This window comes from Anolis sagrei, chromosome X, assembly GCF_037176765.1.
Source record: "Anolis sagrei isolate rAnoSag1 chromosome X, rAnoSag1.mat, whole genome shotgun sequence".
NCBI lineage: Eukaryota > Metazoa > Chordata > Lepidosauria > Squamata > Dactyloidae > Anolis > Anolis sagrei.
In genome coordinates this window covers 64,006,146-64,032,207 of record NC_090034.1, presented here as the reverse complement: position 1 = coordinate 64,032,207, position 26,062 = coordinate 64,006,146, and the positions used below count along the sequence as shown (strand labels likewise).

Below are 26,062 nucleotides of genomic sequence, written 5' to 3'. Positions count from 1 at the left end.
AGATGTCATGTCCAGCGGTGATGCAACCCGTTGCAGAAAGTAAGATACAAAGGGCACTTTATACCAGATGGGCTCGTGAAGAGGGCCTAATGGCTTTTCCTTCCTTCTCTCGGGGTCACCAGGTGAGGGAGTCCGCTCTGGTTGGGAGGAGCCTGTTGATTGTTTCAAGGCAAATTCACAGAGATGGTCTCTGTGTTTTCTCTTCTCTTTCTGACCTCTGCCAAATTCAATAGGCTCCGGCAGAGTCTGTAATAATAAGGAGGAGCCCAATGGAGGTTGTTCCCACAAAGGCTCGTGGAGAGGGCTTAGTGATCTTTCCATCCACTTTCGATGCCTGCATGGTGGAATAACCGCAGGGGAGATTGTTTCTGCTTCAGGCTCCTCCAACAATTGATTATTCCAGACAGCCTCATGGATAAGGCCTGGTTCCCTGTCAATACCCATATGATAGCAATGAGGAGAAACAATGAGGGATGGGAGGCCTTCTACAGAGGAGGAGTCCAGCATTGGTGGTTTCTGGACAGGCTCGTGAATGGGTCCTGGCTCTTTCTCCAGGCCATTTTTATATCTGTCATGATGAGTGGCCATGGGTGGTGCCTGGCTTGGGAAGGAGGACCCCAGCAACAATTTCACCCAGCCAACCTCATGAAGATGTATCTGTTTTTGGCATAATTCTGACAGCTGTGTGGTAGAATGGCAAATGAGTCTCTGCTGAGATTTCTTGTGGTCTTTTATACAAGATGATTGGCCACCGGATAGTTTTTGGTGACACAGCTCCTTGTTGCATGGAGCTGTGTGTTGTCACAGAGCATGGGAGGTGGCTGCTGGGCAGTTTTTCTTATGATGCAATGCCACAAGCTTTCAGCTCCTAGCAGAGTGAACAGCAGACATGGAGGTCACCTTTCCTCAGTTTTTCGCACCAGGGTAAAATTACATTTATATTTAATTGCAGTCATTATTTCCAAATTTTCTCCTGTCCCTATAAAGCAGCATAAGATAAATTTAAAGGAAATGTTTTATTGTTTTTTTATTAGTAATGCATGGATAGGCCTACCAGTCACTCCATGTATCCTATGCTTAGAATAACCCGCATTGCTTATATAACCAAAACAGTTTCTGTTGCAGAGAACCCACTAATAGCAAGGTGCAGGAATATACTGTTTTGAAAGAAAATATATTTCGTGGCAAAATATCTGTGGGGGCAGACTGAAAATGCAAAGCATCCAGTAGAGACTGCATCTGCTTAGTGGCCATTGGAGGCCAACTGCTGGGAATTCAAAATAGGGGGTTGGGTAGGAAGAATGAAAGGCAAGAATGTGAACAAGAACAATGGATGCTGTAATGTTTTGGGGCAGGTTCTCTTTGTATTCATTCATTTGCTTGTGACTGAAGACTCACTGATGTTTTGATTGCTGTGGGACGCTTCGATAATCCTGTCTTCTGTAAGATCCAGTATCTGCTTTCCATTGACAGAAGGACTCTGTTGCGGAGAAATTGATTGATCCAGGATTGCCTTTCATGGACAGAAAGTTCTACGTACTGGGTTGCTGTGAGTTTTCCAGGCTGCTTGGCCATGTTCCAGCATTCTCTCCCAATGTTTCGCCTACATCTATGGCAGGCTTTCTCAGAGGTTGTGAGGTCTGTTGGAAACTAGGCGAAGTGGGATTTATATATCTGTGGAATAATGTCTAGGGTGGAAGAAATTAATAGGCATGCTCTTCCCCATCTCTTATTGTAGGTCAAAGAACTACTTCTATTACTGTCAGTATAGAAAGGCATGTATCTTTCCTTGTTCCAGATCTCAAACAGCATTGCTTGCAGATTCTATTCTATTAACAACCTTACCCAGATTTTACAATCTGCAGATCACAGCTGTTCCTCTATTTGCAAAGGCAGAGAGGCATTGAGTGAGGATCGTAGAATTTTAAGAGTAATTAGGGATCACAAAGGCAACCTAATCCAATGCTCTGCAAGGCAGGAATACACACCTACAGCATTGATGAAAGACGCCTGTCCAACCTGTTTAATCCTCTGAAGAGTATATCCCATGCTCCAAGGCAAACCCATTCCACTCTAAAGCAATCCTTTCAGTAAAGATGTTCTTCCTAATGCTTAGGTGGAATCCTTTTGTTTTTTGATTTGCATCTAAGTTTGTGTTCTCTTGGAACAGCAGGAAACAACCTAAATCTATCTCAGGCATGGGCCAACTTGGGCCCTCTCTCCAAGTGTTTTGGACTTCCACAATTAATTTGTGGGAGTTGCAGTCCAAAAAACCTGGAGGGAGGGTCCAAGTTGGCCTATACCTGATCTACCTTCTTCTTTGGAAGCTCCTTCTTTGGAAGCTTTTAAGCAGAGGCTGGATGGCCATCTGTCAGGGGTGATTTGAATGCAATATTCCTGCTTCTTGGCAGGGGGTTGGACTGGATGGCCCATGAGGTCTCTTCCAACTCTTTGATTCTATGATTCTACCGCCCTCATGGAATCTCTTCAGATATTTGAATATGGCAGTCATGTCACCTCTCTGTTTTCTTGACTCCACGTCATTCCTCATAAGACTTGGTAGTGGGGTCTCTAGTCAGCTTGGTTGCCCTTCTCTGAACATCTTCCAGCTTGTTGATGTCGGACAGGTCTGCCTGTCTTCCAAAGGAGGCTCTTCTTACCAAGAAGCAAAGAGTTCCATATTCAGATAGAATTTGGATTACTAACTGGATCCTAAGAAATCGGCTTCAAATATGTGGTTGCTTTATTTTGGTATCATAGACGTATATACACTGAGACCCAGTTCTGGGAGAAAGGTGAGATGTCAATAATGGAATTAGAGAACTGAGAAAGAAGACAGACAACCCGTAGGAAGATTTTGTCCTGGTGCACTATATTGAGAAGATTCCAATGAAAACACAACCCCAGATTCCAAAGTTCTGTATTTTCAAAATAAAGATCACACATTGTTTAGAGACAATCTACACAAGAGTTACAAAAAATAGTTGCCCAGGCATAAGCATACACAGGTTTGTTAATTATACACATATGGTTACAAGTGTGCTTGCAAAAAGGTTCATTGGAAATATACACAAGGCTCTGTAAATGTACACCGTGTCGTGTTACAATTCTATATTCAAACAAGGAAAATTGACAGTATGTTACATTCACTTACAAGTAGACAAAATGCAAAATACAGTTTTTCTTCTGTACAAAAAGGCAAAGTGATTCACACTTTACAAGGTGTAAGGGGGACTCAGATCGCAAAGGAATCGTACTAACCAGGAAGGGGGGGGGGGGGAGAGGAGGAGCTGGACTTTTTTTTTTTAACGGCCACAAAGTAAGTAAAACATTACTTTTTTTAAAGAGTCAAATAAAACACTACTCTCGAAACTGAATAATTGGTGTAGAACACTTAGAAAGGATGGCTACTCTCGATGAGGTGACAAATTAAAAAACAAGCATTCTTTGAAACATCAATCAGGCTGTATAAAGAGAACAGTTCTTTCCAAAGGAAAAAAATTACTTCTGGTTGAAATTACAATTTACAATATACAACACTACGACCATAAAAGGGGTGAATATACACTGAAATGCACAGGGTTGGCTAATTTATTTCCTTACCAAAATGGGTTTATGCTGATTCAAACTTTTCCACATTTACATTACAGAGGTTTACAAATGTACAATTGTACAATCAAAAGTATGTTCCACTACTAGGGTACATTATAGATACAGATTAAACATCAAAACAAGAGAATAATACTACAAATTTTTATATATGCAAAGTCTACACCAAGTATACACTATATATTTATAGAAGCAAGACCAAAGTTAAATTGGATTTCTCTCTCTCTACATGCTAAATAATAATAAGAATTAAAAAGGCCTTGTCCTTGTGGACAGAACTGGAGCAGGCAGGAACCGCACAGACACCTCCCTGCCTGCCTGCCTCCCAACTGCTCTAAAACTTCCTGGTGGGTGTGCAGCAGCAGGGTCTCTCTCTTTCTCTCTCTCGAGGACTGCCACACTCAATTCTTTCACACAGTATACAAGGAAAAAGGAATTGTAAAAGTTTCTGAAACTTAAAAACTGGTTTTTAATTGAAGATTTAGCAAATTGATTTTTTAAAAGTTTATAAACAGTGTTCAATGCAGATTTGTGCAATTTAACTAAAATTTTAAGCGTCTCTTTAGAGTTCTGGCTAAAAGAGAACCCAACGAGTATTCCAAAAAACTCTCCTCCTCTTTGAAGGGAGAGGAATTAAGATGGGTTTGTTTTTAAAACTCTCCAATGAGCCACCTTGAAAGTTCCTGTATTTGAAATAGTTACACCAGTGGACAAAATGTGGCTTTCCATGTACATCTCTTGCCTATGTACAAGAATTCTATACACCACCGAAACAGCAGGGTCATAAAGGATTTAAAAATAATTAGTACATGTTATGCTGAATAAAATTAAAGAACTTTACAAATGGTCTTTTTGACTTCCTTTCTCTTTTTGGAGTTCCAGGTCTACGACATTGCGCAACCATAAATGTTTTCAAAATGTATAGAAGATGATTGGTTGCTGGTTGTAAATTCCAGGTGGTCACGGGCTATTCCTTTCTGTATGTCGCTCATGGCTTCAAATGATACCATTTGGTGGTCCACAGATGGGCCCAAGATCAACCCCGTTTTTCATGTAATACTTCTCTAGCTTGGCTAAGATGTGTTTTCCATAAGTGTATTTGCGGAGAGTGGCAATATGTGGCCGGATCTACAAGATGAGAAAGAGCAAAAGTTTAGGAACAGGAGGCACATAGACGCAGCACACAATGGTCCTAAGTTCTGAGTGACATGGGACACTCCTCTGGTCAGGTTGAAAAGGCAATCCTTTGGAAGTCTTTCCATCCATGTTGCCAGAGAGTGGAATCACGCAGTACACAGGAAGAGTTACGAAGAAGTTCAGTTCTGTAGGTTTGTTCTTAAGTTGAAACTGTATGCAAGTCAGAACAGGCACATTTTTTCAGTGTAACTCCAGCAACACACACACTTTGGATAGCATAGGGAAGGGTTACCTGTCCTGTTCGTTTTGCTGCCTATGCCCCTGTTCAGAAGATTTCACCTCACTTTCTGTCCCTGTGATAATTGGATTTTTTGGATTGTTATTGTTTTTTGCTTGACTGTTTTTATTTGCTAGGTATTGTATTGCTGTATTGTTTTGGGCTTCGGCCTGTTGTAAGCCGCATCGAATCCTTCGGGAGATGCTAGTGGGGTACAAATAAAATAATAATAATAATAATAATAATAATAATAATAATAATAATTTTGAGAAAATTGGGTTTGTTCTGGAAACAAGGATTAGGCATGAAGCTTAATGGGAGAGCCCCTTTCCCATGATAATAACTCGTTCGGGCTGCATTTCCCTTCCTGGGGGTAGATCCCACTCACTTCCTATTGTTTCACCCCCATCCTTAACTATAAGTCAGATGTAAGTTGGATGTTTGTAACTTGGGGACTGTCTGTTCAAAGGAAACAGGTCTTGATAGTAGGCGACTCCCTCCGTAGAGGAACGGAAGCCATCATTTCCAGACCTGATGAGAAATATTCTGCCTCCTGGGGCCAAAAGCACCTTATAACTGAGAGGCTCACCAGGCTCCTTAAGCCCCATCACACCCCCCCCCCCCCCCCATGTAGGAACCAATGATACTGTTAGGCATACTTTTCAAAAGATCATAAATGATTTTGAGCTCTTGAAACAAAGCTGAAACAGTGTAATGTACAAATTGTCTTTTCATCCTTCCAGTTGTAAGACACAGCCCTACAAGGGCCAGAAAAATAGTATAGGTCAATAACTGGCTTAGAAAATGATGTCAGGAGGAATGCTTTGGCTTCCTTGACCGTGGCCTGCTTTTCCAGGAGGATCACCTACTGACAAAGGGATGGGGTGCATCTCACACAAGTAGGAAAACACCTTTTTGCTCACAGACTCGCAAACCTCATTAGGCGCACTTTAAGCTAGGAGGACAAGAGCCCTGCAAACAGTACTTTACCTACAATGCCAGAGAACTGCCAAAAGGCTAAACGAAGGGTTGCACAAACACAACAAGAACTAAGTAACAAAAGCACAATAATCCCAAATAAACAGGTCAGGGGAAGATCTCAAGGGTTACACTAATGCACAGAGCATGGGAAATAAACAAGACGAACTCCAACTTTTAACACAACACCACACTTATAGGCATCACTGAAACCTGGTGGGATGACTCCTATTGCTGGAAGGTAGACATGAAGGGTTATAATCTCTTTCACGGAAACAGAACAAAGGGGAGAGGAGGCGGAGTAGCCTTATATGTGAAAAACAGTTATGTCATAAAAGTGATGCAAGACTGCAGTCCAGGAAGCCAGCTTGAAAGCATCTGGATTAAGAATCAAGGGAACCGGGACTCAAAAAGATCTCGCTGTGGGTGTCTACTACAGACCTCCGAGCCAGGATGAAAAACTCGACAAAGCTTTCTGTTTATTTATTTATTTATTTAAAGCTTTCTGTCAACAGTTGACCAAACAGTAACGAAGAAGAGATATAGTAGTCATGGGCAATTTCAACTATCCCGATATTTGCTGGAAAACAAACTCGGCCAAGAGTACAAAGTCCAACAAATTCCTCGCTTGCCTTGCAGAAAATTTTATGTTCCAGAAGGTAGAGGAGGCAACAAGAGGATTGGTTACTCTCGATTTCATCCTAACAAATGCGGAGGACCTGATCAATGCAGTCAAAGTGATTGGTTCCTTAGGGGCAAGTGACCATGTGCTCCTGCAGTTTGCGATATGAAGGAAGGTTGAAACTAAGACAAGTCAAACCCGCATTCTGGACTTTAGGAGAGCTGACTTCCAAAAAATGAAGGAAATACTGAGCGGCATTCTGTGCACACAGATACTAAAAGACAAAGGAGTTACGGATGGATGGGAGTTTTTGGCAGTGAAATACTCAGGGCGCAATTGCAAACAGTGCCAACAAAGAGAAAAAGCATGCCAAATGTAAATAAGCCCAAAGAACTTCTAACTGGGCTAAGACTCATAAGAGACATGCACAAGAAGTGGAAAAGAGGAGAAATCACCAAAGAAGAATTCAAACGAATAGCCAACTCCTGTAGGGAAAAGGCTTGCAAGGCTAAGGCACAAATTGAACTCAGGCTTGCCAGGGACATTAAAAACAATAAAAAGGGCTTCTTTACCTGCGTCGATTCTGGAAAAGATAGTTAAGGAAGTGGTCTGCAAACACTTGGAAACAAATGTAGTCATCACTAATAGTCAACATGGATTTATCAAAAACAAGTCATGCCAGAACAAATCTGATCTCTTTTTTTCGATAGAGTTACAAACTGGGTAGATGCGGGGAATGCCGTGGATGTAGCGTATCTGGACTTCAGTAAGGCCTTCGACAAGGTCCCACATGACCTTCTGGCAAACAAACTAGTCAAATGTGGCTAGGCAAACCTACAGTTAGGTGGATCTGTAATTGGTTAAATGAACAGACCCAGAGGGTTAAATGAACAGACCCAGCTTCCTCTTCATCCTGGAAAGAAGTGACGAGTGGAGTGCCTCAGGTTCTGTCCTGGGCCTGGTCCTGTTCAACATCTTTATTAATGACTTAGATGAAGGGTTAAAAGGCAAGATCATCAAGTTTGCAGACGACAATTGGGAGAGATAGTCAATACTCCAGAGGACAGGAGCAGAATTCAAAACAATCTTAACAGATTAGACAGATGGGCCAAAACTAACAAAATGAAGTTCAACAGTGACAAATGCAAGATACTCCACTTAGGCAGAAAAAATGAAATGCAGAGATACAGAATGGGGGACGCATAACTCAAGAGCTGTACGTGTGAAAAAGATATTGGAGTCCTTGTGGACAGCAAGTTAAACATAAGCCAACAATGTGATGCGGCGGCAAAAAAAGCCAATGGGACTTTGGCCTGCATCAATAGGAGTATAGTGTCTCTACTCCTATTGGGCTTCCTCCTCCTCTTTCCAGGGGAAACTTGCAACTGAAGGAAAAGAGGGATGGGTGGCACATTAAGGAAAAGAACAAACATAAAGAGGTAAACAATACTTTAGATTTACTGTAGAGCAGCAGCAAAAGAAACAAAGAGACAGAGAGAGACAGAGGAGCAGCAAGAAGGGAGACGGACTCTCCTCGCTATCTCCGCAGCATCCACTGGATTCTTGGTTTTGGCTCTGCAGGCTCCCAGCCCCACACCTAACTCTACGTTTGTGTCATATGGCTCCTCAGGGGGAGGGGGAAGCCAAGGAGTAGCTACCTTCGCCCTGGCAACCCCCACCCTCTCGAGCAATGGCAAGGGCCAGGAAAAGTGACCAAAAGCTTTATTTACTGCAGAGGAGAAAAGATGAGAGGCAGGAACCTGAAATTAGGGCCTGAATCTTGCAAGAGGAGAGGTTTTGTGGGCAAAGGTTCTTTGAATTGCTGGATGCCTCTGAGCATGTGCAGAGTGATTCCTTGAGCTTTCCAGAGGTGATGGATTACAACTTTCATCCCCCAAACACTTAGGAGATGATGGGAGATGTCTTTGAGAAAGGATGGGAGATGAAACTAGGGGGTGCATCTGCACTGGGAAATTAATGCAGTTCAGTAGCACTTTAACTGCCATAGTGCAAGGCTGTGGATCCCTGGAAGTTGTAGTTTAACAAGGTCTTGGGCTGCTTCTACAATGAATGCAGTTCAGTACCACTTCCGCAGGTCAATAAATCATGGGATTTGTTGTCTTGAGCCTCCTCTGCCGAGGAATATGGCAAACTGCAAATACCAGGATTTTGTAGCAGTCAACATGGTGTCAAACTTCATTAATTCTACAGTGAGCAAACTTTGGCCCTCCTGGTGTTTTGGACTTCAAATGTAGGAGTCATTTATTCATTTATTTTATATCCCACTTTTTCTCTCCATGTGGAGACTCAAAGCGGCTCACAATTAAAAACATAATACAACTTAAAATATAGAAATATACAATAATAAAGCAGTATTGTCATTATATATTATCTGTAGCATTATAATTAATACTTTAATAGGGCTGGGTGTCTTCCTTGCTATCTTTTTGTAGACAAGTGAAGAACCTTTTACATAATGTACAAAAAAAATAGCTATATCTATTTTATCTCCTGTAAACCTGGAGTCCCAAACTGGGAGAAAGTATGAACAATAATGAACAATGATTAATAATTAATAATTCTCATTGGCATCCTTTCAGTTCCATTCTGCATTTTTGTAGGGTCCATTTGCTTGAGGTGGCCTCTGCCCCAGAGTTGCAAGCCACACTCTTTCAACCTCCACAAAAATGATTTAATCAGAGTCGGACACTCTTATAATAAATTACAGTTCTATGCCAGTAGTAAAAAACATTTAACCGATTGCTACCTATTATTACCTCAACTGATGTAATTTTATTGGTATCCACTTTTATTTTTTATTTTTGAAACAAGCTTGGCTACCCAGTGTTGCCCGGGTTATTTGAAAAAGTCAAAATTTTAATTGTACAAAATGCATAAGGTTGTGGGTGAACTACAATACACATCACGCCAGGTTAATCCCAAAAAAACTCCACCAGAACTTAAAATTTGTTATGTTGGTGGGATTCAGTCCGGCCCCCCAATGGTCTGAGGGACAGTGAACTGGCCCCCTGTTTAAAAAGTTTGAGGACCCCAGGTCTAGATCCAGGGACTCCCACCATTCCTCACAGCCTCAGGCCCCCCAACCTAGACCCACCGTCTTTCCCTCCCTCCCTCCAAGTGTTTTGGATTCCCACCATTCCTCACAGCCTCAGGCCCCATCTTTTTCTTCATGGACAACATGTTAAACATGAGCCAACAATGTGATGCAGTGGCAAAAAAAGCCAATGGGATTTTGGCCTGCATCAATATGAGTCTAGTGTCTAGATCCAAGGAAGTCATGCTACCCCTCTATTTTGCCTTAGTCAGATCACATCTGGAATACTGTGTCCAATTCTGGGCACCACAACTAAAGGGAGATCTTGACAGGCTGGAATGTGTCCAGAGGAGGGCAACCAAAATGATCAAGGGTCTGGAGAACAAGCCCTATGAGGAGCAGCTTAAAGAGCTGGGCAGGTTTAGCCTGCAGAAGAGAAGACTGAAATGAGACATATACATGATAAACATATACTTATACATGATAAACATGTATAAAGTATGTGAGAGGAAGTCATAGGGAGGAGGGAGCAAGCTTGTTTTCTGCTGCCATGGAGAATAGGATGCGGCACAATGGCTTCAAACTACAAGAAAGGAGATTCCACCTGAACATTAGGAAGAACTTCCTGACTGTGAGCCGTTCAGCAGTGGAACTCTCTGCCCCGGAGTGTGGTGGCTTTTAAATAGAGGCTGGATGGCCATCTGTCAGGGGTACTTTGAATGTAATTTTCCTGCTCCTTGGCAGGGGGTTGGACTGGATGGCCCATGAGGTCTCTTTCAACTCTAAGATTCTATGATTCTAATAGGTGAGCGGCCTTTGGCTAGGATCCCTGGCAAACTGCCCATATGTGTCCGCCCCCCCCCCCCAAACTTTTTCCTGCTTACTTTATGCATGACGATCTTTCTTTGCGCTGGCTCTGCGACATCAATCATTTTCTGTACCACATAGTTGGCATACTGGTCTTTCATCATGGTGTATAAGGCACTGTGAGGGCCATCGTTCATAGTACAGACCTCATCAATTAGCATGGCACGCTCAGTGCGGGAAGCGTGTGTAACACATTTCTCCACAACATTGCTGAAGAAAACAGAAAAAGGGGGTGCAGGTTATTGAAAACATTCCAATGTAGCATCCTGATCCGTAACAAAATAGCTATGCTACAAAATGCTTTCATTTATTTCCCAACAATTTCCATATTGGAGAAACTGTATACATGGTAGCACCTGAATGACATGAACACATCTCTTGATGTGTGAGAACTGAAAAAGGTGGACAGGAGTAATTTAGCCTATACTTTGCATAATACTCTATATAGCAGGCCTGGGCAAACTTTGGCCCTCCAGGTGTTTTGGACTTCAACTCCCACGATTCCTAACAGCTGGAGGGCTGAAGTTTGTCCAGGCTTGCTTTATAGCCACTGCTCTTCTCTTTGATCCCCTTGAGAATGTGTGTCTTTTTCTTTTTCAAAGTTAACAAGAGAAAGGCTTAGTTTCATAGCCTTCCCGATATACCAGGGCTTCTTACATGTTTCCATTTGGGATTTCTTTTAGCCCAATAAATCTTCTAGGCATATCAAACAGGTATAAAAACCAAACACTTTCTGATAATAAAACGGCATTCGCAAGGCTTGCTAAACGGGGTGATTTCCCTTTTTATGGAGGACACCTGAAGCATCTTTTGTTCGCTGTGAACAATGCACAACAGATTCATGTAAATGTCTACTACCACAACCATTCTGTGATATTCAGAAATATTTTTGGAACCTCAACATTGAGCCTGAGAAGGAGACCCCATTTGAGATTGGGACCCACAGTTTATACACAGCGTAAGAGTCATTACTTAAACTGAATTCTTACACAAACCAAATATCCTAGTTGGTTTAGCGCAGGCATGGGCAAACTTAGGCCCTCCAGGTGTTTTGGAGTTCAACTCCCACAATTCCTAACAGCCTCAGGCCCTTTCCTCTTTTATTGCCTTTTCAGCTTAAGCAGCTGAGGGATAAAAGGAAGGGGCCTGAGGTTGTTAGGAATTATGGGAGCTGAAGTCCAAAACACCTGCAGGGAGGTCCTAACTTTGCCTGTGCCTGTTTTAGCAGGCTTGATTGATAAACAAGGGTTCATTTTAAAACTAGAAATCTTGGTTGCAATGAATGATAGGACAGAAATCAGAAATGTGAAAAGGAATCTTAATTGCATCTTGTCTATGGCAATGTAAAGCAGAATGTGATTACTCTGCATGGACTCTTTCCATGAATTCATCCTCGTGAACCACAATGTGTTTCAAACCTAAACAAGTTGGTAAGGAATAATTGCATGCAAGTGAAGAAGAGTCTGGGGCTCAACAGAAATTTATTTCCAGAATTTCAGCTCCAAACGATCAGTATCATAACTGACTCAAGCTAGTATGAATTGCCAAGTAAGACCATACAAAGAAATGTGGTGAGATACAAACAAAATGTTCCAGAATACTAACAGTGGCTATTTAGCAGCTATTTACATAACGTTAAACAAGCTAACTTTAAACACTGTGCTAAATTCCCCCATTGCAGTTTGAATCATAATCATTAAAAAAAACACCCCTGGTACTTTTAAACGAAATATTCACTCTACCCTCCTGCAATCTAACACTGATTGGGAAAATCAATAACAAGGAAAACACAGCACCTGGCAAATTTATGCTGACTTAGTACAAGCACATTGCCTCTAATTTCTGCCACAATCTTGCTTTTGTCTTCAGGCCGCCCATGCTCAAGTACATGTTGGATAACATAGTTCCCGTACTGATCCTGTTGGGCACATAACAGAATTACATAAACCCCAAAACAATTCATTTTTATTGAATTACAGCTTTTGTACCCCGATTTTCTACAAAAAAAAATTAAATAGAATTACATGAACAGCAAATGTAACTAACACTCACAAAAAGAGAATGACAGGCAGGGGGAAAGTATCAATAGAGAAAGTCTGTAAAGTTAACATCTTCAACTGGAGCCCATCTGATAGAAGATTGTCCCTTGGTCCCTGCTTTTCTTCTATTTTATTACATCATGCTCTATGTTACTATTCCTTACATATTGCAACCTGGCTGATTAACATGTATGCTCATTGCATTTGATTCTTATAGCACTTTGAACAACTAAAAGAAAGCCAATGAGTAAGCCTTATAACTAAGTGGAAACTTGAACTATCTGCTCAAAATGGAAGAGTATCTAAGATGATATATAGTAGCTTGCTGTCTCATTTTGTTTGCTTTCTTCCCAATTCCATATTGTATGCATGTTTAAGTCTAGATTTTTTTAGTGGAAAAAGCAATCCAAAAACTGGATTGATGGCTCTACTACAGGTCATTGTGGGTATAGTATCAAAACATAGGATCCACCCACTTCTCTGAGCCGGGTGGCCATAGGCTAGAGAACGGGTCCTCAAACTTTTTAAACAGAGGGCCAGGTCACAGTCCCTGAAACTGTCGGAGGGCCGGATTATAATTCGAAAAAAACGTGAATTCCTATGCACACTGCACATATCTTATTTGTAGTTCAAAAACCACTTAAAACAATACAATAACTAAAATGAAGAACAATTTAACAAATATAAACTTATTAGTATTTCAATGGGAAGTCTGGGCCTGCTTTTGGCTGATGAGATAGGATTGTTGTTGTTGTTGTTGTTGTTGTGTGCATTGGCTCAATTCAGAACTCCTCACTCAGAGCCCAGGCTGTTTACAGGAGTTGAATCCAAAGACTATAAATGCTGATAGGAAATCAAAACAGAACCGATAGCTACCAATTATAATTGAATTAAAACATCATAACACCTGATGAAGATATTGCGAAACAAGGGAAACAACCCAGGAGACCTTGTTGTGTGTCACTGTCACTGATGTTGTTTATGGAAGAAGATCTTTCGACAACATAGAAAGTGTTATTTTGTGTCACTGTGCCTGACATTGTTTAACTGTTATTTTGGAAGCTCTAGTTTCACTGTGTTGACAAAGTATTGATAAACCGTGTGTCACTGCCTCTGATGTTGTTTATGGAAGAAGAACTTTCGACAATATAGAAAGTGTTATTTTGTGTCACTGTGCCTGACATTGTTTAATTGTTATTTTGGAAGCTCTAGTTTCACTGTATTGACAAAGTATTGATAAATTATCTTCTCTTTATAAACAGTCTTTAATTAATCGTGTGAATGTTCTCATGTTACATTCAATGTAGAAATTCTTGGAACATAGAAATTGTGATTTGCAATCTACAGTTTTTGTATTTGTTGTTATAGATTTGTTACACAAATGGTGGCAAGGGCCAGGAATGGGATGCACCCCTAAAACAGCATTGCTGCATTTCCTTCTCCACAAAAATTATTGACTTATCCACCAGTCATATCAAAGTCCATAATTTTGGCCTCCAAATCTTCCCTTGATTTTATACATGAGTCTAATATAGAATCTCAAAGTTGCAAGGGACCACATGGGACATCCAGTCCAACTCCCTGACATGCAGGAAAAGCACAATCAAAGCACCCCCGACAGATGGCCACCCAGCCTATGTTTAAAAGCCCCCAAAGAAGGAGTCTCTACCACACACCGAGGCAGAAAGTTCTTCTGTGAACAGCTCTTCTTATGCTGAGGAAGTTCTTTCAGGGTTCTCTTTTCTTGTAATTTGAACCCATTGCCCTTAGTCCTAGTCTCCAGGACAGCAGAAGCATATAAAGAAGTATATGTAGTATTTTTGGTCAGATAGAAATTACTTTTTAGTACGTTTATGTCCCCTGATTTCACCTTTGGGGACTAGAGGAGAAAGTAATGAACTTAACCAAAAACAATACAAAAATGTAATACTGATAGTGTTTACTTTTCTGAAAAATGTGTTAAGGGTTGCTGGTTCCAGACCTTTTAGGATGGCTTTTCCAACTTTCAAGAATATGTAATGATGGAAAAATACACTGTTGCTCCAATCACTAAGATGGGAGAAAATAAAATAATGGGGGAGGAAAGGGAGGGCAAGGGAATCAATTCTCAATGACATACACTCCCGCCCTGACAACAGATAATTACCTCCGCTTGCTGATGTGTTATATTATATCATAGAATCATAGAGTTGGAAGAGACCTCATGGGCCATCCAGTCCAACCCTCTGCCAAGAAGCAGGAATATTCCATTCAAAGCACCCCTGACAGATGGCCATCTAGCCTCTGTTTAAAAACCTCCAAAGAAGAAGCCTCCACCACAATCCGGGGCAGAGAGTTCCACTGCTGAATGGCTCTCACAGTCAGGAAGTTCTTCCAATGTTCAGATGGAATCGCCTTTCTTGTAGTTTGAAGCCACTGTTCCGTGTCCTAGCCTCCAGGGAAGCAGAAAACAAGCTTGCTCCCTCCTCCCTGTGCTTTCAATGTATTATGTATTGATTGATATGACTCTTTGTGTCTATTATGTTTATTTCGTATAACTCTTGATTTTGGTTGTTTACAAGTTATATTGAGTTTATACTATTTTATATTTTTGCCTTGGTTGCCTATTTGTTTCTGGGCATTGAATGTTTGCCATTTCTCTTATTTTTTGTAAGCTGCCCTGAGTACCTTCGGGGAGAGAAGGTACTCAGGGCAAGAAGGCGAGAAGCCTTATTATTTTTATTCAACATCTCTTTCTCCAAAGTGCTACCTGCACAAGCTGTTCTGTGTGCTGGTGAAGCTCTTCCAGGATAGGTAAAGTTTGCTCAGGAAGACAATGCTCCAGGATCCTCTGAATGACACGGCAGCCGTAGGGATGAGTCGACAAGGCAAACACCTGAGTTTGAGAGACACAAGGGAGGGTGGGGGAAATTCCTGATTCAAAACAGTCATTCTTTTAAACAAAAACCCGACAACTGAAACACTGTGACACTTTAAAAGCTCTTAAAAATAGTAGATTACATTACTGCATTTACTCACGTATAATGTGAAATGGAATGGAATGCAGTTTTAGTTGGAGGCCAAGAGTAAGTATATAAACAGAATTTCTGCATAATCTCCCCTTTTATTTTGAATAAAATTTGGAGGAAAATTTCTACAAGCTCAAAAGGAGTCTTATAACATGCACCAAAGACAGTTATTGTACTGCCATATATTTCTGAATAATTTAGCCAAAACATTACAATAGTTGACAAAGGGGACACTGCGATGTCAATTATTGTGGGTTTCAAAGGGAAAGGGAAACGTTTAAATCACAAGAAGCAATAACTAAGACTAACTTGGAAAACTAACCTCTTCACAATGTTTTAGACCAGGGATTCTCAAACCTTTTAAACAGAGGGCCAGGTCACAGTCCCTCAAACTGTTAGAGGGCCAGATTATAATTTGAAAAAAAAAAATGAATGAATTCCTATGCTCACTGCACATATATTATTTGTAGTGCAAAAAAACACTTTAAAACAATACTATAATTAAAATGAAGAACAATTTTAACAAATATAAATTTATTAGCATTTTAATGGGAAGTGTGGGCCTGCTTTTGGATGGTGAGATAGGATTGTTGTTGCGGTTGTGTGCTTTCAGACTTAGGTTGACCCTGAGCGAGGGCTGGGTAAATGAACGTATCCGGCCACTGGGCCTTAGTTTGAGGACCCCTGTTTTAGACAATACCCCTTCTTGCCTGGCATAAACAAGCACACTTACCTGCCCTTTAAATGCATCGATGATAAACTGCAATGATTGGGGCTGCACACATTCAATGCACTTCTGCACAACATGGTTCCCATTCTGGTCTTTTACACACTTCAGCACATGGCCATCCAGTTCTCGGACCATCTCATTCTATGGGGGTGGGGGAAGGAGAGAGAAAGCACCACCAGAATCACAGCTGGCAAGCATCATAGGGCTTCAAGAACTGCTTGATACCAGTTCACAATTTTTGTTAATCTGGGCCAGTACTGTCCATTTTGTATAGCAATGATACTCTGACGTCTCAAGCAGATGACTGTTCCATCACTTGCTCCCTCATGCTTTAAACTAAAGATGCCACCAATTGGAGTGAACCTTCTGTATGAAAACTATGTGGTTCTACTACTAACCTGGTTCCCTGAAAACTCAAGGGATACTTCCAACTTTATGAATCAACCATTCTCAAAGATAGTAAGGAGAAGCTTTGTTTTATTTCCTTTATATCTCCCAAACACAAGAGAACAGAAACTTCTTAGCGAATTATTAGAATATTCCTTTGGCTAGACAACGCAAGAGATGCTTTTGTGTACTGGCTGCTGAAATTACAAATCAGGAAACTCACTCTCTTAGACAAGTATCCCTGGTTCAGTTTCGCCCTAAGGTGTATCACTATTTGCACGTTCACAACAGAACATACAGACCATACAGACTAAAGGAAATTCACAAAGACAAAACACAATGTAATTTAATTTGAAGCAACACAGACAAGAGCATCTGACATCAAGAAGTAAATTAAAGTGGAAACTTACAATTACCTGCTGGTCTGGAGGGATAAACTCAAGGGCCTTCTGTATAACTCTACAGCCATACATTTGCAAAGCCAAGGATAGGACATGGCCACGAATACGTTCTGCCAAGGCCAGTTTTTGTTCCAGGCTACCAAACTAGAAAGCAAAAAAAAAAAGACATTCTTTATAATCCCACAAAGCAGATATTATACTACCAATTTAAAATGCAAGTCTTCTTAAAAATCAAGAAACAAAAATGAAATTTAGAAACAGTGAACAACGCAAATAAAACTTACCTCAAAAAACTTCTGGATGACATAGTTTCCGAATACATCAACCATCAGCTGATAAGCTGCCTGCAGGATTTCATTAAAGACAAGCTGCCGTTCAGCTGGGGTGGCGCGTTCCAGTTTAAGTTGGATAAACCTGCAAGTATTTCCATTGTAAAAGATTGGGTTTTGTTTCCCCCAAATGGAAGAGCTGAACAAATGAAGTCAACTGCCTCTACAATCCCCCTGTGTATCTACCATACATCTTTTAAAAAGTTTTAGGTATATTCTTGCTTCCCAACCAGATACTTCTCAGTGTTGGATCCATAAGCCATGAACCCCAGTCAGCATGCCCACTACAGCTGTACAGCATATCTCGAGGGCATCCTTTTGCAAGGCTGTTTTGGCAGAAGGTTAAGGCAAATAAGTCTTATGTGACCTATGACGACCACAAGGAAGGTTTTTCTGTCCCTGAGTATAAACAGAGTTACTGCCAAATGGTACTACTTGTTAATCTTCTGATAAGGAAGACAACACCACATGAGACTCGGTGCTTCTCTGGCAAGAATACAGACACTGAATCCTCACTTGCCCATGGAAATACACAAGATGGTCTTGGGCAAGCTGCACTCTCAGCCTCAGAGGAAGGCAAAGGAAAACCTAGCTGAACAAATCTTGCCAAGAAAACACAATGAGAGGGTCACCTTAAATCAGAAATGACTTCAAGAAACCCAACAACAGATCTAAAACTAAAAATCTCTAGTGGTAATAAGAATCACAGTTAGAAGATACTGCAAGGGCCATCCAGTCCAACTCCATGATGCCACGCAGGAAAACACAACCAAAGGACTCCCAACAGATGACCATTCAGCCTCTGTTTAAAAACTTCCAGAGAAGAGTACTCCTGCACATTTTGAGGAAGCACATTCCACTGTCAAACAGCTCTCAGGCAATTCTACATAATTATTAGGTGGAATCTCTTTTCCTGCAATTTGAATGCATTGCTCCCTGTCCTCTTCTCTAGAACAGTGATTCCCAACCTTTGGCCCTCCACGAGTTTTAAACTTCAACTCCCAGAAATCCCAGCCAGCTTACCAGCTGTTAGGAATTATGTGGGAGCTGAAGTCCAAAATCACCTGGAAGACCAAAGGTTGGGAACATTGCTCTAGGGCAGGGGTCCTCAAACGTTTTAAACAGAGGGCCAGGTCACAGTCCCTCAAACTGTTGGAGGGCCGGATTATAATTTGGAAAAAAAACATGATTGAATTCCTACGCACACTGCACATATCTTATCTTTAGTGCAAAAAACATTTAAAAACAACACAATAATTAAAATGAAGAACAATTTTAACAAATATAAACTTAGTATTTCAATGGGAAGTATGGGCCTGCTTTGGGCTGATGAGATAGGATTGTTGTTGTTTTTGTGTGCTTTCAAGTCGTTTCAGACTTAGGTTGATCCCGGACAACAAGCTTGCCCTCTTCTCAAAGTGGCATTCTTTCAAAATAGCTAAATGTGACTATCTTGTCTCCTCTCAACCGTCTCTTCTTCAAGTAAAACATACTAACTCCCATTCCTCACATGACTTGGCTTCCAGGCCTTTAATAATGATGTTCGCCCTTCTCTGGACACATTCTTTTTGAATTGTGATTCCCAGAACTAGACAGTGTTGTTCCAGGCTATGGAATCAGGGCAGTTAGAATTGTACAAGATCTTTAGCCAAAGAGTGCTGGTGCCTCACCATGCCACAGATCTCAGTATGCCATGGCCTTTAAAGTTATGTCAAACTGCAACTTCTGCCATGCAGATACACCCATTGAATTCATTATACTCTTTATGTAGGCCTCTTGTGTCAGAACATATTAGTCACTGTTTCTGTCATGTATATTACAAAGGCTTCTAAGAATTCAAATATGAAAGTCGGTTTCGAAATTACATTCACAGTGACATATTGGTTAATTAAGAAATTTATACTATTTATACTATTGCACTTTACAATTCTTAGGAACTTATATTAATTTTTAAGAGACATATCGAAGATCAATTCTGTAGCTTTATTTTAGTTTTATCATCTTACCTAGATCCATGTTGGTCCTGGGAAAACTCCATGATATGCCCAGCAATTTCTCTGAGCTGTAAGTTTGGATACCGGTTATTCCGAAAGTCCTCAAGCAGCCTGCTGCGACCAGAGGGCATGACATCAGACATGCCATAACGTAAGCGCGAGGAAGGAAACAACGTACTGCTGGGGCTGAAGAGACTGGAGGCACTGCTTGCGCTCCGGTACTTGGCTTCCGCTCCAGGAGCAGCAGAGATATAGCGCCCACTTCCATTGGTGAGACCTCCTGGGGTAAGGTTTTTTAAAAAATGGAAAATAACATGTCTTGTCATGAATTGGATAAAAGAGGTTTTAACAGCCGTGAACACAAAGAAACAAATCTGCCCAAGCTATCACCGAGACAGAACACATGCTCGTTTTTTTTTAAAAAAATCTCATTCAATTGACCATATTTTTATTTATTTATTTACTATATTTATATCCTGCCTCTCTCAAACCCGAAGGGGACTCAAGGCAGCTTACAATATAGGCAATAATTCAATGCCTTAAAAACAATAAACAATTAAAATAAACATTTAAATTAAAAATTAAAATCAAAGTTAAAATACATTAAAACATTTAAAAACATTACAATTACTATCATAAACCACACTATACGCAATCATAATCCAGGCCATTCCAGTTGTCATTGCACATAATTCCAAATCCATCAATTTCACTATATTATTTTCCAAATCATGCTTTTATACCCTGCTGTTTTTAATTGTTTTATTAGATTAGAATATGTTATTGTGTTTTTAATTGTGGACTCATATGTAAGTCAACTTCATGTATAAACCCAGGGCTCGTTTTTGGATTTTGATAAGATCCATGGCATGGGCAAACGTTGAGCCTCCCTCCACGTGTTTTAGACTTCAACTCCCATGATTCCTAACAGCCTCAGGCTTAAGTGGCTGAGGGGGAAAAGGAAAGGGCCTGAGGTTCAAATTGTGGGAGTTGAAGTCCAAAACACCTGGAGGGAGGCCCAAAGTTTGCCCATTCCTGGTGATGATGATGATGAAGTTGTATTTATACACTGCTTTTCTCCCATAAAGGGACCCCAAGAGGCTTCCAACATGTTAAAATACAATACAAAATCAACAGCAATCGAAATATAATACATTATAAGCAATTAAAAAAACAACTAAGCATTTAAAATTATAGGGTTATTCTACTAAGAGGAAAGTACCACCATTTTCCTGCCCAGGCATTCATTCAAGAAATCCACATCTTGGCAAATAATTCTAGACATACGCATTACAGACAGTAGACAAAGTTTCCCATAACATTCAGGCCTGGAGAACTATGATTTGGTGAAATATAATTATGGGAATACGTTTCACCCTGGCTTGTCGTCATTAACTTTAGTTTGAATTAGCCACTAATCTCTGAGCTTGAACATTCAAAACAACATACAGGCTGTTACCGAGTTAGAAGCATCTGACTTACATCTGACTCCTAGTTACAAAGGGGTTAAATAACAGAAAGTAAGAGGAAACCTACCCCTAGGAAAGGGAAACCACTCCTGTTAGCGTGGGAAAAAAGTCGTTTCCGGTGAAGCTTTATCACCAATCCTTGTTTACACAATAACTGAACATTTTCAAAATCTAATAGTCACATGGACAGAAAAGTGAGATGAAATCTTACAAACAGGGGCACAGACAGCAGAACCAACATTACAGGCAGGGCTGTAGCTAAGGGGGAGGGTTAGGGGTTCAAATCTCCTCCCCTTCCCTGGCCGAAATTTTTCAGGTTAAAAAAAACCTGGTTTAACTCATGAATTTTAACTGGTGAACCAAATCTTGATGCTGCTAAGTCTCTGAGAAGCAAAAATTAAATGAGTCTCTCCAGAACTGCAAGCACTATCTCAAACAAATTTTGACAATTTATTCAGTAATTACTTATTAAATTATTTTACTTATTAAATTATTATTATTAAATTAAATTATTTTGTGTTTTACCTGAATCATGATTCAATTAAAAAAAAGATTACCCCCCTCCCAATTTTTTCTCACTATGGCCCTGATTACATGGATGGTAACCTTTCACTATGTTATCCAAAACTTTAAAAATGGCTGGGGTTACCCTTTTAAAATGTGTGTATTCTGACTTGCATACAAATTCAGCTTTGTATGCAAATCTACAGAACCTATCTTGTTTGTAACACTATATAAATGATTTATAATCAAGAGTTTATTTTTCTCCTGCTCTTGAAAAAAGGCAGAGTCCTTGAGAAATGTTGTGCCTCACATTCATAGTAAGTAACCATTATTTTCCTAATACACCCAATCCAAAAAATTTTGGATATATTTTTGAAGTTTAGGTATTTTTTTTAATATATATCGTGTCAGGAGCGACCTGAGACTTGCAGTTTAGGTATAAAGGGATACAAATGTGAACAGGTTAAGGATTAAATAAAATGGAAATAAAATACCGCAGAGTTATCTGCACAGAGATGCAATGTCCCTTATTTGACCTGCACTATGAATGTCCATAAGGTCATGAACAAAGCAACATAATGAACCGATTTGAGCAGCATTCCACTGATTAGATAGAAGTTAGCACAGATGTGAATTACTAGAATTTATGGATTCAGGATTGAGGAGTGGCTTGGTCTACAATGTAGAAAATATGCTTATCCTCTCAAAGTATAAAAATTCATTCAAAGTGGTTTAACTATTTTCAAAAGTCCTGTATTCTCACACTGATGACTGCTTCTTCCATAATACATAATATACATGTCATTTTAAGTGAGAAGTATCCTAACAAGGTCAATGTAACTTAGCGTTTCTCAACCGGGGGGTCGGGACCCCTGGGGGGGGTCATGAGGGGGTTTCAGAGGGGTTGCCAAACACCATAAGAAAACACGTATTTCTGATGGTCTCAGTAACCCCTTTGGAAGAGAAGGCTGAAGATCTCTCCACCTGTCCTTCTCTTCCTTTTTGGAAACAGACGGCAAATCCTCCCGCCAAAAGCCCTCCTCTGCTGTGATTGGCTGGCCTCTCAGCCAAGGGGAGGGCTGTTTTTGAGATTCCAAGTGGGGAGGGGAGAGAAGGCATGCTTAGTGCATGGCAGCGTGTTGTGCATATGCAGGCGAGAGCGAGAGTGTGAAGCTGGAGAGGGGTTTGCGCCAGTGAGTCCCTTCAAGGTGGGGTTAAGAATGCTCTTTAATTGTAGGTGAACTATAAATCCCAGCAACAACAACTCCCAAACATCAAGGTCTATTTTCTCCCAATTCCACCAGTGTTCACATTTCGGCATATCGAGTATTTGTGCCAAGGTAGGTCCAGACCTATGATTGTTTGAGTCCATAGTGTTCTCTGGATGTAGGTGAACTACAACTCTAAAACTCAAGGTCAATCGGAAGAACAAGGAGGCGGTAGGGCCTCTTTGAGGAGAAGATGGGGAAATGCTGACAGGGGATAGGGGAAAGGCAGAGTGTTACCAAATACTTAAAACAAAAAAAGGAGAAGATAATAATATGAAAAGAATACATCACTTCTATAAGAAAGGAAGGGAGAAAAAGCAAATAGAAGATGGAAATGGAAGAAAGAAAAGGATGAATCCTCACGAAAGATACTCAGGAAGTCAAAGAAACTTTTACTTTTCTCTCTTCCCCCTCCCTTTCCCCTTCTTTTCTCTTTCTTCTTTTTTTCTTCTCTTCTTCTTTTCTTTCTTTCTTTCTTTTTAATTTAAACTAAATTGTATTTTTAAGGAAAACTCTCAATAAAAATTATATATATTTAAAAAGCTGACTGTTAAAGGAGAGAAAGGAGGCGAGCCTCTGCGTTCTTCCTTGCCTGAGCTATGAAGAAGGCCTGGCAGTGGGAATAGGAGCCAACAACATGGTCTTCTGTGAGGCAAAGGAGGCAATTTGAATGGCCATCTGAATCTGGCATATTGCTGCTGCTCTGAGAGCATCTCCTACATCTCATGGTGGGAGTATTAAGCAAAGGTGGCATTAAGACAATCTGAGGTGGGTGCATAAGAGAGAAATGAAGCACAAAGCAGAAAATCAAATCTAGAGGGAGTAGATCTGATAACAGGTTGGCATCATTATTTGTAGTATGAAGGCTCAAAGAAAGAGAAGAAATTCGGCAATCACTTTCTTAGATCCGCCGTTATAAAAATTTGGCAAAAATATAAAAACAAAATAAATAAGAAAACCCCATTATGGATATCCCCATTAGAGGCCATACAAAGAAGAGAAATGGGTTGGTATGTTTGGCCAAAATATAAAGAATTATTAAAGAAAGAAAGAGGTGTGACTGTAATAAATAGAGTGAAGTGAAGAAGTGAAGTAATGAAGACACAACAGGAAATGAATATGATAGACAAAAAAATCTCATAGTATCAATATAGACAAGTAAAAGAATGTTTTAAAATAGATAAGGAAAAAGGTTTTCAAGAACAAGATACCTTTTGGGATACCATACTAAATTCAGAAAGAAAAGTAATAACAAGGATTTACAAAAAAATTACTGGAATGGAACGTAGAATCAGAAGAAGGAAAAAATTCTATGAGAAGATGGACAGAAAATATGGGAAAAACAATAAAAAAAAAAGAAAATTGGCAAGAAATATGGAAAACAAAAATCAAATACACACAAGCAACAGACCTTAAAGAAAATTGGATTAAAGTAGCACACAGATGGTACATGACACCCCAGAAACTGGGAAAATGTTCTAAAAATATAAATACTAAATGCTGGAAATGTGGAAGGATAGAAGGAACTTATTTCCACATGTGGTGTTGGTGTACTAAGGCTCGGATATATTGGAGAAAAATACATAAGACATTATAGGAAATGTTAAATATGAGAATCCCATTTGAACCGGAAATATTTCTACTAGGAATAACAGACCAAAAAATGGAGAAGAATACAGATAAAATCCTCTTTCTGTTAAACACTGCAGCAAGAATATGCTATGCGAAATTGTGGAAAAAAGAAGATATACCAGAAATTAGTGACTGGATAGAAAAAGTGATAGACATTAAGAATATGGACAGGTTAACATATCTAATAACAAAAAATAAAGGGACCCCAATAAAAGAGACGTATTGGACAACAGTAATAAATTACTTGAAACAAAGAAATGGACAGATAATAATATGAATGGAAGAGAAAACAAGAGTGAAGAAGGAGAAGCGAAGAAAGAAAGAAGAGGAAAAACCACCAGAAAGATACTCAGGAAGTCAACAAAGGAGTTACAAGACGATCCGCTCCTTTTTTATCCCTCACTCTCTTTTCTTTCTTTCTTTTTCATTTTTTCTCTTTTTTTCTTACTCTTCTTTTTTCTTCTTCTTTGTTTTAACACTACTCTATATCTGCACAAGAGCAAAAAAATTTCGCAATAAAGATTATATATATATATATATATATATATATAGATATAGATATAGATATAGATATAGATATAGATATATATATATATATATAAAAGCAGAAAATCAAAGCGAAACAGATTTGGAGAGTTACTAACTGTAGCAGTGGAGGAAAAGAAATCAGGAGCGTACCAGTGAGGGGGCACCTTTCTGCCCGGGGGAGAGGGGGCAGTGTTTTGCCAAAATTCAAATCGCTAAAAATTCACAAACATCGGAAGCGCACTATAACCCAATTGTGTGATTCATAGCTACAACCAAGATGAAGGCTCTCTCTCATGTCCTCGCTAACCACACTTGTTATGGTGGTGGGACTGAGAAAAGGACCTCTACTGAGGATTTCAGAGCTCAGGCAGGTTCATATGGGGAGATATGATCAGACTAATAGCTTGGACCTGAGCCATAAAAGGTTTTGGAGGTCATGACCAACACCCTAAATTGTGCTCAGAAGCAAACTAGCAGCTAGTGGAGCTGTTGCAACAGCAGAGTTGTGGGCTCCCTGTAGACCCTAAATGGTTAACAGTCTGGCTACAGCTCTTTGGATCAGCTGACGTTTCTGGACATTCAGAGAGACCTCACATAGTGTGTGTTACAGTAATCCAAACATGATATAACTAAGGCATGTACCAACAGGACTAGATCTGGCACCTCAAGTCATGGGCACGGTTGGCACAGAAGTTTTAACTGGTCAAAGGAACTCCTGGGCCACAGCAGAAACCTGGGCCTCCAGATTCAATGCTCAGTTCAGGAGTACCCCAAACTGTAAACCTGAGTTTTCAGGAGGATGGTAATCCTTAGGCTGGATTCCTATTTTCTGATCTGTCTTCTGACTATGGCATAGAATCACATATTAGCTGAGAAAGAATAATACAAACCGCTGGAGTTGCGAATCTGCTACTTAGTCCAATACCTTGCCCCAAAATAGAAGGTTGGGCACTGCCCAATAATTGTCCATTACAGAGGGGTTCAGGGATGGCGTTTCTAATATGGGCTTCAGAACTGTCTGCTTTAGGCAAGTAGCATTTCTGCCTTGTTCTAGAGAGGCATTTACATCATCTTCACCTACTCAGCCACTTTCCCCTCTGGCCTGTTTGATAAACCAGAAAATATAAGAATATAGTACATATTTGCTGGCTGCCACATCTCCAAGAATCCTGCCCACATCCTCAGGCTGCACGAATTGAAAAGTAACAACACTGGATAAGCAGGAGCC

The 26,062-nt window shown here is 40.2% G+C and overlaps 1 protein-coding gene across 8 annotated transcripts in view; it reads right to left on the bottom strand.

Annotated features, from left to right (window-relative positions):
* Positions 1–2,904: 2,904 nt before the first annotated feature.
* PUM1 (pumilio RNA binding family member 1) overlaps positions 2,905–26,062 on the bottom strand; it is an 80,249-nt gene continuing 57,091 nt past the window's right edge. For 4 of the 8 annotated variants that reach the window (XM_060784675.2, XM_060784680.2, XM_060784681.2 and 1 more), the window contains exons 15-22: positions 19,446–19,713; positions 17,395–17,524; positions 17,120–17,254; positions 16,326–16,463; positions 15,334–15,459; positions 12,342–12,463; positions 10,563–10,755; positions 2,905–4,737 (exon numbers count right to left, since the gene is read on the bottom strand). In XM_060784675.2, the coding sequence (XP_060640658.1) occupies positions 4,606–4,737; positions 10,563–10,755; positions 12,342–12,463; positions 15,334–15,459; positions 16,326–16,463; positions 17,120–17,254; positions 17,395–17,524; positions 19,446–19,713 (1,244 nt within the window). In that variant the 3' untranslated portion in view covers positions 2,905–4,605. The remainder of the gene's footprint in view (positions 4,738–10,562; positions 10,756–12,341; positions 12,464–15,333; positions 15,460–16,325; positions 16,464–17,119; positions 17,255–17,394; positions 17,525–19,445; positions 19,714–26,062) is intronic. The other 4 variants (XM_060784679.2, XM_060784682.2, XM_060784683.2 and 1 more) reach the window with 1 other exon arrangement.